General features: G+C 36.3%; 1 protein-coding gene across 1 annotated transcript in view; it reads right to left on the bottom strand.

Annotated features, from left to right (window-relative positions):
* Nucleotides 1-2,668: 2,668 nt before the first annotated feature.
* LOC130681224 (bromodomain adjacent to zinc finger domain protein 2B-like) overlaps nt 2,669-16,207 on the bottom strand; it is a 76,416-nt gene continuing 62,877 nt past the window's right edge. Inside the window, exons 13-16 of the mRNA XM_057493827.1 lie at nt 14,312-14,377; nt 12,621-12,686; nt 5,154-5,219; nt 2,669-2,846 (exon numbers count right to left, since the gene is read on the bottom strand). Of these exons, the coding sequence (XP_057349810.1) occupies nt 2,751-2,846; nt 5,154-5,219; nt 12,621-12,686; nt 14,312-14,377 (294 nt within the window). The 3' untranslated portion in view covers nt 2,669-2,750. The remainder of the gene's footprint in view (nt 2,847-5,153; nt 5,220-12,620; nt 12,687-14,311; nt 14,378-16,207) is intronic.

The raw sequence follows: 16,207 nt of genomic DNA, 5'->3' as shown, positions 1-16,207 counted from the left end.
TCACAACCTAGCCCCACACAAGGTCAGTCTCACGTCTTACTCTCAGGGCATTCTCCAGGCCCTAGTCACACTGACACAGCTGGGTTGAGAAAAGTCTGCATGACAGTTGGAGGCACTGCTTGGATGATGATGTGATGATGCTGCTGAAGATGGAGGAGGAGGAGGAGAAAGAGAAGGAGACGCAGCAACAAAGCTAAGACAGGTGTACATACAAGGTTAAAACTGACTCGCTCTGCCCCTTCGTCTTCCCCACCCCAAGGGCGCTAACTCAGTCATCAGGCTGTACCTTAGTGTATGTCATCCCCGCCCTGCTTAGAATTCACAGCTCCTCCTCCTCAACACATACGCCTTTTTTTTTTTTTTACTCTTCCCACAACTACTTTAGGCACTTTAATATTTCTTTTTTGGCTTCCACATAATATAGCATTTATTGAACTCTGGGACAATTATTTGTTTAATGTCTCTCATGTTACTATAAACTTAGACTGGTCAGAAGAACTAATTTATTCACCCGTTTCTTTATGCACCTATTCAATTTCCAGCTGTACAATTTGCCAGGCACAGTTTTTAGTGATTTTTATCCTTTTCCCTGACTCTCAAGTCTGTATCATTTCAACATTCCTCACCCACTGGTCTAAATATTGTTTTCATTTCTGATTACAGTAATTATCATCTGACTCTAACAGACATATTTGGTGTGCTTTAGCATATAAAACTTATTTAAGCATGAATTAATGATTAATTCTACAAATGCCACATAAATAAAGATACGTTAACATCTATACTAGTAGTCATTGAACATATTCAATAGCCAGTCTTTTCTTTACTTTTTATACTTTATATCATGGACAAACATAATTGATATTTTCAATTTTCATTTATACACAAACCTTGTATCCAAAAGGAAAGATGAATACATTTGTTAATAATTCTCAAGTTATATTTAGGAATTTTTAAGTATCTGAAATCACAGTCATGAAACCAATTTTTAACCCCTCAAAAGACCCTCAAACAACATCCCGGTAATTAACGGTAACTACTTTTATTATGGGTAAATAACTGATAAGTTAGGTTTTTGTTTCTATAGGCTTCACTTTTTAATACTGAAACAAAGAGAAAGTTATAATCTAAGGACATAATCAGATTTCAGATGCCATTTGAAACTTATAAGCAACACAAAATAGCTTTAGGGAGATCATTCTGATTGACAGAAACACCACACAGTACAAAGCATTATCCAACAGTTTGCATTTCTGAGTTGGGGGGTCTGCTACTTAAAGAGCTAAAGACATCACAAAAAACCCATATATAAACAAATATACACATACAATAAAAGCACACATTATATACATTTATCTGTGCTAAACATTATTTCATATAGTCATTTTGAGTTTTTATTTTTAATATAATTGATACTGGCATACCATGGCAGCGTTTATTTAAAAAAAAATAACATGCTGATTCGAAATGGATCAAAGACCTGAATGTAAGTCATAAAACCATAAAACTCTTGGATAAAAACATTGGGAAAACTCTTTTTGGACATAAACATGAGCGAATTCCTAGTATCTCTCAGGGCAAGGGAAACAAAAGCAAAAATGAACAAATGGGACTATATCAAGCTGAAAAGCATATGTACATCAAAGGACACCTTCATTGGAAAAAAAAGGAACCCTGTACTATGAGAGAATATATGCATAAATGACAGATCTGATAAAGGGTTGACATCCAAAATATATAAAGAGCTCACGCACCTCAACAAACAAAAAGTGAATAATCTAATTAAAAAATGAGCAGAGGAGCTGAACAGACAGTTATCCAAAGAAGAAATTCAGATGGCCAACAGACACATGAAAGGATGCTGCACATCACTACTCATCAGAGAAATACATATTTAAATCACAATGAGATATCACCTCACACCAGTAAGGATCGCCACCATCCAAAAGACAAACAACAACAAATGTTGGCGAGGTTGTGGAGAAAGAGGAACCCTCCTACACTGCTGGGGGGAATGTAAATTAGTTCAACCATTGTAGAAAGCAGTATAGAGGATCCTCAGGAAGCTCAAAATAGACATACCATTCGACCCAGGAATTCCACTTCTAGGAATTTATCCTAAGAATGAAGCAGCCCAGTTTGAAAAAGACAGATGCACCCCTATGTTTATCACAGCACTATTTACAATAGCCAAGAAATGGAAGCAACCTAAGTGTCCATCAGTAGATGAATGGATAAAGAAGAGGTGGTACATATACACAGTGAAATATTATTCAAAAGAAGAAAACAAATCCTACCATTTGCAACAACATGGATGGAGCTAGAGGATATTATGCTCAGTGAAATAAGCCAGGTGGAGAAAGACAAGTAACAAATGATTTCACTCATATGTGGAGTATAAGAACAAACAAAAACTGAAAGAACAAAACAGCAGCACAATCACAGAACCCAAGAATGGACTCACAGCTACCAAAGGGAAAGGAACTGGGGAGGATGGGTGGGAAGGGAGGGATAAGGGCAGGCAAACAGAAAGGGGGCCTTACCTTTACCATGTATAATGTGGGGTGGGGGCATGGGGAGGGCTGTGCTACGCAGAGAAGACAAGTAGTGATTCTACAACATCTAACCACGCTGTTGGACAGTGACTGTAATGGGGCTTGTGGGGGGGACTTTGTTGAAGGGGGAAGCCTAGTAAACATAATGTTCTTCATGTCATTGTGGATTAAGGATAACAAAATAAATTTAAAAAACTAAAAACTCTGACTGTCCTCTAAATTTACCTGTTTTCGTTTCTCAGCCTCCAAAAATTTGGCTTTTGCAGCTTCTTCCTTCTTTATCCTTTTAGCCTGTGCATATAAAATAGGTCTCAAAGTCATGCAACAGCACCACCACAACCTGAATATAACCTCAGACTTGAAAATGGAGCTCCATGCCTTGCAAGGTACAAAACAGTATGTAACATGTATGTAGACAATTACAGATTTCCCCTCAGTTTGTTACATTTAACATACTAATTTCATTTCTAACGTATAGATTACAATTAAGATATGCAAAAAAATTCTTAAATTTGTAAGAGTATGTCAGGTTTTTTACTTCAAACTTGTAAAAAGTCTGAAATAATTTGAGTGTTATTTTACCTTAAAACTTAATCACAGAAAAAATGATGTTATGGCATTTTTTGCTTTTTCTGATTTTTGAAAGTAAAACATGATCACTGTACAAAGTTTACAAAAACGGGATAGATTTTAACAATAAAGGTTAAAGGACAAATAAGTAGCATTTAAAAATGCATGTGTCTTACTTTATTTGAAGTTTCTTTTGTAATACTTAAAATTTGAGATAAATCCATTACTTAAATAACATAAATAAAACATGAAACCCAGAAATTGGGGATCAACAGAGGTGAGGCTTAGAACCTAACCCCCCCTGTTTTCAGAGAAAACTTCTGCATCTGTGGATGTTTTCTTGCCCTTGTCTAGCTTGGATTAATACTTAATCTATAGGCACACACCTGATCACCTACATTTGCCCTCTCACAGCACTAAACTATGTTTTCTACCTTTATCTTGCATCTACCTACCACTTCAGCATTTTATTAAAAAATAATAATAAGGGAGAAATGTGGGATTCACAAATAAATCAAGGATCAAAATCAAACGAATATTCATAATTGACCTGATTGTTTATAAATCATGATCCGTGATCAAAACTGAAAGTTTCTGTGATGACTGCCCCTGCACTGTTCACCATGTAAGAACTTGTTCACCATGTAAAAACTTGTTCGTTATGCTTCAGAAGATTGGAGACTGTTGAGAATTAGGCTTGGGGTCGATTAATGATTGTTCATTGAGACCTCTATACAGAATTTTATTGTTGTTAACAACCATTTGATCAATAAATATGAGAGATGCCCTCTCAAAAAAAAAAAAAAAAGAAAACTGAAAACTCAGCAAAAATGGCAAATTACAGACCTCCAAAAATTTGCCCCTCCTTTAATAAAAGCAGTAACAACAACAACAACAAGAAAAAATACATTAAACCCTATTTAACCTACTGTAGTTAAATTCAAGGTTTTTTTCCTAATATAATAGAAACATAACCTTTAATGAAGCACATTCTGAAATATCAAGCTCGTGCTATCAAATTTGAGCTTTATAATCTTCAAGTCATTACCTAGTAGCTTCATAATTATCTAGTAGTAATTGCCAATGTACTTTAATATTTTCAATTTGGAGGGTTTTAAAATTAATTTGAAATGGGTAAGAGAGTATGTGTGTATGTTTTTAGAAGGAAAAAACCTGTAACTGAAAACCTCAGCTAACCGCATTGCTCAGGGAATAACCCAATTTTTATGACAACAGTTTCCTGAACAGCTAAGGGTTTGGGTTATAATAATTTTCAACATTAAAAAGCTTATTTTGGACAAAAGTACTTTGGATGATTTTGAGACATATACACGTACAGCTTAAATAGACACAGTACACTTAACATAATTTGGCTTTTTCTTGAGGACTTGGGCAGTTATTCTTGACATCAGTTACTATACTACACAGTTTGATAACAGAAATGCCTTTGGGCCATTAAGATGTTGAAAATTCCTTCCTACTTAACTACCAGATTACAGACTGTTGCTAGGCTTCAGAGTTTCTGTTTTTCCTATTTTCCCTTGCTGTCTTTTAGCTATTCCTTTTGCTGTTGCCAGCATGTCCTTGAGCCCTATTCTGTCAGCCCAGTTCTGTCCAAACTCAGAAAACAAACCTGCTTAGACTATTTCCACATTAAACACAATTTTACTTTGGTCATGTTTTATTTCTAAATGAAAAGCAGGTATCTGACTATAAGACTTAATGACGTTTTGAAAAGTAAAGAACATGAGTTTTAACGTATGATCTTTATGACTATATTGGCTATTGAGAGGTTTCCCCTTTCTTTTTTTTCCTTTACTTATTTCCTGGATTTTTACTATTAGGATTAGATAAACTTGCCTAGTAAGGTTCAGAGAGGTCCTTATTCTATGCATTATGTTTAGAGATAATCTGTGATGGACATGTTAATTTGTATGAGTGAGAGAACATACTGATAAAATTTTCATTTTTCAGACTTGAAAATACATAACTATATTACTTTAATCATATCAACTTTAAAAATTCTACCTCTAGAATTTGCTGGGCTTGAAGTTCTTTTTCCATTCTGATTTGTTGTATTCTCTTAATTCTTTCCTGTAGGAAAAATTATGACAATTTTAGATAATAAACTAAATATCTAGGTGGAACGTATTTAAGTGTAATCAAATAATTAAAGATATAAGTACAGATTTTCCAAAAGTAGCCCATGCTCGATATAAATTTTAATTATTTACTTTTAACATTATATATATGCCACCTGTCTTAAATTGGTATGACTTTATAAAATGTCTCAAAACAATTTTAAAATACAAATGCTAAATAAGTATATAGAAACAACATAAACCAAGCTGATTAAACTCACGTCTTTATAAATATTTGCAAGTACAAGTAATACTCATTCGGAAATAAATATTGGACAGACAAGTAGGATAAAACAGTCTATCAGGAAATCAGGACCCCTAAGGATAGTCCTGAGTTACTGTCACTCATTGCATGAACTTGAACAAATAGAACTACTCTTGCATAAAATAGGGGAGGCACTTGCTCTTTTTTCTCACTGTCACAATTATATTAAAAAAGTTTAAAAAAGTGCACAGTACATCACGATTGTGTGAAGTATTAACAATTGCCGTAACATGATAAATGACATTTCTTTCAATAAATGCAGTAGGCCAAATACAGAAATAATTTGTAATAAATTATAAGTGGTGCTGAAATTCTCTAAATGTCATGTACTAGCTATTGTTTGAATTCAGCAATCTAAATTTTGATGTTACATTTTCATTTTAAAAAACCATTCCATATGCTATAAGCACATCGTTAACAATTTTGAATTCATATATCCCTTTGAAAGTTCCAAATTGGCACTGATGAGGATACTTTTAAAACAATACACCTAAATCCCCCTACTTGCAAATTGCAGCTTTCCTAGGATTTTCAGAGCCAACACATTTTATACTACTGTTTATTACAATACTAACCCCTATTTCCAATGCTAGTTGTACCTTTTGAAGCTATACTTTAATACATTTTTATTTCTTTTTTTGCATTGATGTTATTGATCCCCTGCAGGATAATGAGTTTTCTGGAATTTCTGTTGTGATTTTAGAAGTCTGATCACATTGTATGATTTTGCTAATTGTGATCTTGGTTTTGAATATTATAGCTCAACAAAAATAAACATACAAGTGTATCTTTTCTTTTATCTCCAAGTCTTAGAGAAGGTTGCACTGGATACACATTTGAAATATTTATTTAGATTAGAACTTCAGACCAAAGTATACTCTGAATTTAATCTTTAATCAAGTCAACAAAAGGCATTCATTATTCTCTTAAGAACAGAAATAGGTATAGAATCTTGGCCTTTACTCACCCAGTGTAGAGCTTTCTATTAGTCTGAGTGATTTATATGGATATACGAATATATACTTGGTAGTGCTTTCATTAGAAACAGCAGAGATAAGCATTATTTATAAATCATTACAGTGGAAGGAGCCAAGATGGCGGAGTGAGTAGAGCAGGGAAACCTCCTCCAAAAACCATATATATTTTTGAAAATACAACAAATACAACTATCCCTAAAAGAGAGACCAGAAGATACAGGACAACAGCCAGGCTACATCCACACCTGCGAGAACCCAGCGCCTCCGAAGGGGGTAAGATGGAAGCCACAGCCTGGCGGAACATGAGCGCCCCTCACCGCAACTACAGGCGGTAGGAGAGGAGTCAGAGCGGGGAGGGAGAGGGAGCCCAGGACTGCTAAATACCCAGCCCCAGCCATCCGCACCAGGAGCATAGACACACAGTGTGTGGTGAGCTGGATGCTAGAGAAATGGGACAGTAAAACCTGAGAGCTGTCCCTGCAGCCAGAGCCCCTGGGACAAAGAAAAAGGCGAGTGCTTTTTGAAAGTCTTCAAGGGACAGAAGCCTCACAGGTGGACGGAAACGCCCCGGCGCAATCAGCCCAGTAACTGGGAATTCCGGGAAACTCCGGGCGCCCCAACCCCCTCCCTGGGTGGCAGTGGTACTCGGAGGCCCCTCACGGTCATAAACAGGCTCCCTCCCATTTCCACTCCAATGTGGCTCCGCCATAGGAGAACAGTAGCCTGAGGCCGGCCACTCCCACGGAAGCAGAGCAGAGCTTCCTCCACAACCGCCGGGCAAGAATAAGAAACCTCGTCTGCGTGCAGCTGCCCAGCACAAGCCGCTAGGGGTCATCGTTCTCCCAGGAGAGGAAGGCCACAAACCAGCAAGAACGGACCTTCACCCAGCCAACATACACGCCAGCTCTCCACAACTACTTCCATCGCCATGAAAAGACAGAAAAATTTGATACAGAACAGACTAACCCAGACATCCTCCCCTGAGAAGGAACCTGGGGAGATAGACCTAACCAATCTCCCTGAAAAAGAATTCAAAATAAAGGTCATAACCATGCTGACGGATCTTCAGGGAAGTATGCAAGAGCTAAGGGGATGAAGTTCGGAGGGAGATTTCAGAAATAAAACAATCTCTGGAAGGACTTAAGAGCAAACTGGATGAGGTGCAAGAGGCCGTTAATGGAATAGAAATCAGAGAACAGGAACGCAGACAAGCTGACACAGAGAGAGATAAAAGGATGCCAGGAATGAAAGAATAAATGAGAGAACTATGTGGCCATTCCAAACGAAACAATATTCGCATCATAGGGGTACCAGAAGAAGAGAGAGAAAAAGTGAAAGTGTCCTTGAAGAAATAATTGCTGAAAACTTCCCAAAACTGGGGGAGGAAATAGTTGCTTATACCATGGAAGCACACAGAACTCCAAAGAGGACAACACCAAGACACATAATAATTAAAATGGCAAAGATCAAGAACAAGGACAGAGTCTAAAAGACAGCTAGAGAGAGGAAAAAGGTCACCTACAGGGAAAACGCATCAGGCTATCATCAGACATCTCAACAGAACCCTTGCAGGCCAGAAGAGAATGGCATGATATATTTAATGCAATGAAACAGAAGGGCCTTGAACCAACGATAGTGTATCCAGCACGATTATCATTTAAATATGAAGGAGGGAGTAAACAATTCCCAGACAAGAAAAAGTTGAGGGAATTTGCCTCCCGCAAACCACCTTTACAGGGTATTCTAGAGGGACAGCTCTAGATGGGAGCACTACCAAGGCTAAACAGATGTCACCAGAGAATATAAAATCATAGCAAAGAAACCAAACCAACCAAATACTAACAAAAGGCAAAAAATAAAATCAACTACACACAAAACCATTTAAAGGAAACACAAAAGAGCAGAGAATAAAACACCCAACATATAAACAATGGAGGAGGAGGAATAAGAAAGGAGAGAATTAAACAATCACCACACAGTATCTACAATTGCTCAATAAGCAAGTGAAGTTAGGCAGTAAGATACTAAAGAAGCTAACCTTGAACCATTGGTAACTACAAATCTAAAGCCTGCAATGGCGGTAAGTACAAATCTTTCAATAGTCACCGTACATGTAAATGGACTGAATGCACCAATCAAAAGACACAGAGTAACAGAATGGATAAAAAAACAAGACCCATCTATTTGCTTACAAGAGACCCACCTCAAACCCAAAGACATGTACAGACTAAAAGTCAAGGGATGGAAAATGATATTCCATGCAAACAACAGGGAGAAAACTGCAGGTGTGGCAGTACTAGTAGCAGACAAAATAGACTTAAATACAAAGAAAGTCAAAAGAAATAAAGAAGGACATTACATAATGACAAACGGGTCACAGCAAAAAGAGGATATAACCATTGTAAATATCTATGCACCCAACACAGGAGCACCAGTATATGTGAAACAAATACCAACAAAACTAAAAGGAGGAAATAGAATGCAATGCATTCATTTTGGGAGACTTCAACACACCACTCACTCCAAAGGACAGACCCACCAGACAGAAAATAAGTAAGGACACAGAGGCACTGAACAACACACTACAACAGATGGACTTAAAAGACATCTAGAGAACTCTATATCCAAAAGTAACAGGATACACAGTCTTCTCAAGTACACATGGAACATTCTACAGAATAGACCACATACTAGGCCACAAGAAGAGCCTCAGTATATTCAAAAAGATTGAAATTCTACCAACCAACGTTTCAGACCACAAAGGAATAAAACTAGAAATAAATCATACAAAGAAAGCAAAAAGGCCCACAAACACATGGAGGCTTAACAAAGTGCTCCTAAATAATCAATGGATCAACAACTATATTAATATAGAGATCAAGCAATATATGGAAACAAATGACAACAACAGCAAAAAGCCCCAACTTCTGTGGGATGCAGCGAAAGCAGTCTTAAGAGGAAAGTATATAGCAATCCAGGCATATTTAAAGAAGGAAGAACAATCCCAAATGAATAGTCTCATCTCAATTATCGAAATTGGAAAAAGAAGAACAAATGAGGCCTAAAGTCAACAGAAGGAGGGACATAATAAAGATCAGAGAAGAAATAAATAAAATTGAGAAGAGTAAAGTAGAAAAAAAAAAAATCAAAGAAACCAAGAGCTGGTTCTTTGAGAAAATAAACAAAATAGATAACCCTCTAGCCAGACTTATTAAGAGAAAGAGAGAATCAACACACATCAACAGAATCGAAATGAGAAAGGAAAAATCACAAGAGACCCCATAGAAATACAAAGAATTATTAGAGAATACTATGAAAACCTGTATGTGAACAAGCTGGAAAACCTAGAAGAAATGGACTTCTTAGAAAAATACAACCATCCAAGACTGATCAAGGAAGAAACACAAAATCTAAACAAACCAATTACCAGCAAAGAAATTAAAGCGGTAATCAAAGAACTACCCAGGAACAAAACCCCAGGGCGAGATGGATTTTCCTTGCAATATTATCGCACATACAGAGAAGACATAATACCCATTGTCCTTAAAGTTTTCCAAAAAATAGAGGAGGAGGTAATACTCCCAAACTAATTCTATGAAGCCAACATCACCCTAATACCAAAACCAGGCAAAGACTCCATCAAAAAAGAAAATTATAGACGAGTATCCCTGATGAACGTAGATGCAAAAATACTCAAAAAAATATTAGCAAACCAAATTCAAAAATACATCAAAAGAATCGTACACCATGACCAAGTGGGATTCATCCCAGGGATGCAAGGATGGTACAACATTCGAAAATCAACCAACATCATCCACCACATAAACAAAAAGGACAAACACCACATGACTATTTCCATAGATGCTGAAAAAGCATTCGACAAAATTCAACATCCATTCATGATAAAAACTCTCAGCAAAATGGGTATAGAGGGCAAGTACCTCAACATAATAAAGGCCATATATGATAAACCCACAGCCAACATCATATTGAACAGCGAGAAACTGAAAGCTATTCCTCTGACATTGGGAACAAGACAGGGATGCCCACTCTCCCCACTGTTACTCAACATAATACTGGAGGTCCTAGTAACGGCAATTACACAAAACAAAGAAATACAAGAAATCCAAACTGGTAAAGCAGAGGTTAAACTGTCACTATTGGCAGATGACATGATATTGTACATACAAAACCCTAAAGACTCCATTCCAAAACTACCAGAACTGATATCGGAATACAGCAAAGTTGCAGGATACAAAATTAACACACAGAAATCTGTGCTTTCCTATAAACTAACAATGAACTAACACAAAGAGAAATCAGGAAAACAATTCCATTCACAATTGCTTCAAAAAGAATAAAATACCTAGGAATAAACCTAACCAAGGAAGTGAAAGACCTATACCCTGAAAACTGTAAGATTCTCTTAAGAGAAATTAAAGAGGATACTAGCAAATGGAAACTCATCCCATGCACCTGGCTAGGAAGAATTAATACCGTCAAAATGGCCATCCTGCCCACACCAATAAGCAGACTTGTGGCAAGCCCTACCATATTACCAACAATATTCTTCAATGAACTGCAATGAATAGTTCAAAAATTCATATGGAAACACCAAAGACCCCAAATAGCCAAAGCAATCCTGAGAAGGAAGTATAAAGTGGGGGGGATCTCGACTCCCCAACTTCAGGCTCTACTACAGAACCACAGTATTCAAAAATTGGAAAACTATATGCAAGAGAAAGAAACCAGATTATTGTCTAACCCCATACAAAAAAGTAAACGCAGAATGGATCAAAGATCTGAATGTAAGTCATGAAACCATGAAACTCTTAAAAGAAAACACAGGCAAAACTTACTTGGACATAAACACGAGAAACTTCTTCATGAACATATCTCCCCGGGAAAAGGAAACAAAAGCAAAAATGAACAAGTGGGGCTATGTTAGGCTGAAAAGCTTCTGTAGAGCAAAGGACACCTTTATTAGAACAAAAAGGTACCCTGCAGTATGGGAGAATATATTCATAAATGACAGATCTGATAAAGGGTTGACATCCAAAATATATAAAGAGCTCACACCCTCAACAAACAAAAAGTGAATAATCCAATTAAAAAATGAGCAGAGGAGCTGAAAAGACAGTTCTCCAAGGAAGAAATTCAGATGGAAAATCAGACACATGAAAAGATGCTCCACATCGCTTGTCATCAGAGAAATGCAAATTAAAACCACAATAAGATACCACCTCATACCAGTAGGGATCGCCACCATCCAAAAGACAAACAACAACAAATGTTGGTGAGATTGTGGAGAAAGGGGAACCCTCCTACACTGCGGGGGGGAATGTAAATTAGTTCAACCATTGTAGAAAGCAGTATAGAGGATCCTCAGGAAGCTCAAAATAGACATACCATTCGACCCAGGAATTCCACTTCTAGGAATTTATCCTAAGAATGCAGCAGCCCAGTTTGAAAAAGACAGATGCACCCCTATGTTTATTGCAGCACTATTTACAATAGCCAAGAAATGGAAGCAACCTAAGTGTCCATCAGTAGATGAATGGATAAAGAAGAGGTGGTACATATACACAGTGAAATATTATTCAGCCAAAAGAAGAAAACAAATCCGACCATTTGGAACAACATGGATGAAGCAAGAGGATATTATGCTCAGTGAAATAAGCCAGGCGGAAAAAAGACAAGTACCAAAAGATTTCACTCATATGTGGAGTATAAGAACAAACAAAAACTGAAGGAACAAAATAGTAGCACAATCACAGAACCCAAGAATGGACTAACAGTTACCAAAGGGAAAGGGACTGGGGAGGACGGGTGGGAAGGGAGGGATAAGGGTAGGCAAACAGAAAGGGGGCCTTACGATTAGCATGTATAATGCGTGGTTGGGGCACAGTGAGGGCTGTGCAACACAGAGAAGACAAGTAGTGATTCTACTACATCTAACCACGCTGATGGACAGTGACTGTAATGGGGCTTGTGGGGGGGACTTTGTTGAGGTGAGGAGCCTAGTAAACATAATGTTCTTCATGTTGTTGTGGATTTAGGATAACAAAATAAATTAAAAAAACTGTAAACTCTGACTGTCCTCTAAATTTACCTGTTTTCGTTTCTCAGCCTCCAAAAATTTAGCTTTTGCAGCTTCTTCCTTCTTTATCCTTTTAGCCTGTGCATATAAAATAGGTCTCAAAGTCATGCAACAGCACCACTACAACCTGAATATAACCTCAGACTTGAAAATGGAGCTCCATGCTTCGCAAGGTACAAAACAGTATGTAACATGTATGTAGACAATTACAGATTTCCCCTCAGTTTGTTACATTTAACATACTAATTTCGTTTCTAATGTATAGATTACAATTAAGATGTACAAAAAAATTCATAAATCGTAAGAGTATGTCAGGTTTTCTTCTTCAAACTCTGTAACAAGTCTGAAATAATTTGAGTGTTACTTTAAAGAAAAAATGATGTTATGGCATTTTTTGCTTGTTCTCTGACTTTTTTAAAGCAAAGCATGATCACTGCAGAAAGTTTAGAAAAACAGGATAGATTTTAATGATAAAGGTTAAAAGACAAATAAATAACATTTAAAAATGCATGTGTCTTACTTTATTTGAAGTTTCTTTTGTAATACTTAAAATTTGAGATAAAACCATTAATTAAATAACTTAAATGAAACATTAAACCCGATTTAAACTGTGGTTAAATTGAAGGTTTTTTTCCCCTAATATAATGGAAACATAACCTTTAATGAAGCACATTCTGAATATCAAACTCATTCTATCAAGATTGAGCTTTATTATCTTAAAGTCATTAACTAGTAGCTTCATAATTATCTAGTAGTAATTGCCAATTTACTTTAATATTTTCAATTTGGAGGGTTTAAAAATTAATTTGAAATGTGGAAGGGAATATGTGTATATATTTTTAGAAGGAAAAAACCTGTAGCTGTGAAAACCTCAGCTAACCACATTGCACAACGAATAAGCCAATTTTTATGGCAACAGTTTCCTTAACAGCTAAGGGTTTGGGTTATAATAATTCTCAACATTAAAAAGTTTATTTTGGACAAAAGTATTTTGGATAATTTTGAGACATATACATGTACAGCTTAGACACAGTACACTTAACATAATTTGGCTTTTTCTTGAGGACTTGGGCAGTTATTCTTGACATCAGTTACTATACTACACAGTTTGATAACAGAAATGCCTTTTGGCCATTAAGGTGTTGAAAATTGCTTCCTATTTAACTACCAGATTACAGACTGTTGCTAGGCTTCAGAGTTTCTGTTTTTCCTATTTTCCCTTGCTGTCTTTTAGCTATTCCTTTTGCTGTTGCCAGCATGTCCTTGAGCCCTATTCTTTCAGCCCAGTTCTGTCAGAACTCAGAAAACAAACCTGGTTAAACTGTTTCCACATTGAACATTTACTTCTACTTTTGCCATGTTTCATTTCTAAAATAAAAGCAGGTATCTGACTATAAGACTTAATGACATTTTGAAAAGTAGAGGGCACGAGTTTTAGCGTATCATCTTTATGACTATATTGGCTATTGAGAGGTTTCCCTTTTTTTCCTTTACTAATTTCCTGGATTTTTACTATTAGGATTAGATAAACTTGCCTAGTAAGGTTCAGGGAGGTCCTTATTCTACGCATTATGTTTACAGATAATTTGTGATGGACATGTTAATGTGTATGAGTGAGAGAACATACCGATAAAATTTTCATTTTTCAGACTTTAAAATACATGACTATATTACTTTAATCATATCAAATTTAAGAATTCTACCTCTAGAATTTGCTGAGCTCGAAGTTCTTTTTCCATTCTGATTTGTTGTATTCTCTTAATTCTTTCCTGTAGGAAAAATTATGACAATTTAAGATAATAAACTAAATATCTAGGTGGAAGGTATTTAAGTGGAATCAAATAATTAAAGAAAAAAGTACAGATTTAACAAAGGTTGCCCATGCTGGATATAAATTTTAATTATTTACCTTAACATTATATATATGCCACCTGTCTTAAATTGGTATCACTTTATAAAGTATCTCAAAAAAATTTTAAAATACAAATGCTAAATAAGTATATAGAAACAACATAAACCAAGCTGGTTATACTCAAGTCTTTATAAATATTAGCAAGTACAAGTAATACTCATTCGGAAATAAATATTGGACAGACAAGTAGGATAAAACAGTCCATCAGGAAATCAGGACACCTAACGCTAGTCCTGAGTTACTGTCACTCATTGCATGAACTTGAACAAATAGAACTACTCTTGCATAAAATAGGGGAGGCACTTGCTCTTTTTCTCACTGTCACAATTAAATCAAAAACGCTTAAAAAAGTGCACAGTACATCACGATTGTACGAAGTGTTAACAATTGCCGTAACATGATAAATGACATTACTTTCAATAACTGCAGTAAGGAAAATACAGAAATAATTTCTAATAACTTATAAGTGGTGCTCACATTGTCTAAATATAATGTAGTAGTTATTGTTTGAATTCAGCAATCTACATTTTGATAACGTTACATTTTCATTTTAAAAAATCATTGCATATGCTATAAGCACACCGTTAACAATTTTAAATTCATAAATCCCTTTGAAAGTCCTAAATTGGCACTGATGAGGATAGTTTTAAAAAAATACACCTAAAATACCCTACTTGTAAATTGCAGCTATCCTAGGATTTTCAGAGCCAACACATTTTATACTACTGCATATTATAATACCCACCCCTATTTAAAATGCTAGTTGTACCTTTTGAAGCTATATTTTAATATTTTTATTTCTTTTTCTGCATTGATGTTATTGATCCCCTGTAGGGATTCACTGCAGGATAATGAGATTTCTGGAATTTCTGTTGTGATTTTAGAAGACTGATCACATTCTATGATTTTGCTGATTGTGATCCTAGGTTTTGAATATTATAGCTCGCCAAAAATAAACATACAAATGTATCTTTTGTTTTATTTCCAAGTCTTAGAGAAGGCTGCACTTGATCCACATTTGAAATATTTATTTAGAGTAGAACTTGAGACCAAAGCATACTCTGAATTTAATCTTTAATCAAGTCAACAAAAGTCATTCACTATTCTCTTAAGCACAGAAATAGGTATAGAACCTTGGGCTTAGCTCACCCAGTGTAGAGAGCTTTGTTTCAGTCTGAGTGATTTATAAAGATGTACATATATATATTTGGTAGTACTTTCATTAGCAATAGCAGAGATAAGCATTACTTATAAATCATTATAGGGGAAGGAGCCAAGATGGCGGTGTGAGTAGAGTGGCGGAAACCTCCTCCAAAAACGATTTATTTTTCAAAATAGAACAAATACAACTATCCCTAAAAGAAAGACCAGAAGATACAGGACAACAGCCAGGCTACATCCATACCTGCGAGAACTGAGCGCCTCCAAAGGGGGTAAGATGGAATCCGCACCCGGCGGGACACAAGTGCCCCTCAGCTCAGCTCACGGGGGGAGGAGAGGAGTCAGAGTGGGGAGTGAAAGGGAGCCCAGGACTGCTAAATACCCAGCCCCAGCCATCCGCACCAGGAGCGCAGACACACAGCGTGTGGGGATCTGGATGCTAGAGAAACAGGACAGTAAAACCTGCGAGCTGTCCCCACAGCCTGCATCCCTTGGACAAAGAAAACGAAGTGCTTTTTGGAAGTCT

The sequence above is a fragment of the Manis pentadactyla genome, chromosome 16 (assembly GCF_030020395.1).
Source record: "Manis pentadactyla isolate mManPen7 chromosome 16, mManPen7.hap1, whole genome shotgun sequence".
NCBI classification, from domain to species: domain Eukaryota; kingdom Metazoa; phylum Chordata; class Mammalia; order Pholidota; family Manidae; genus Manis; species Manis pentadactyla.
Note: the sequence above shows the minus strand (reverse complement) of the source record. Positions and strands in the feature narration are given on the sequence as shown.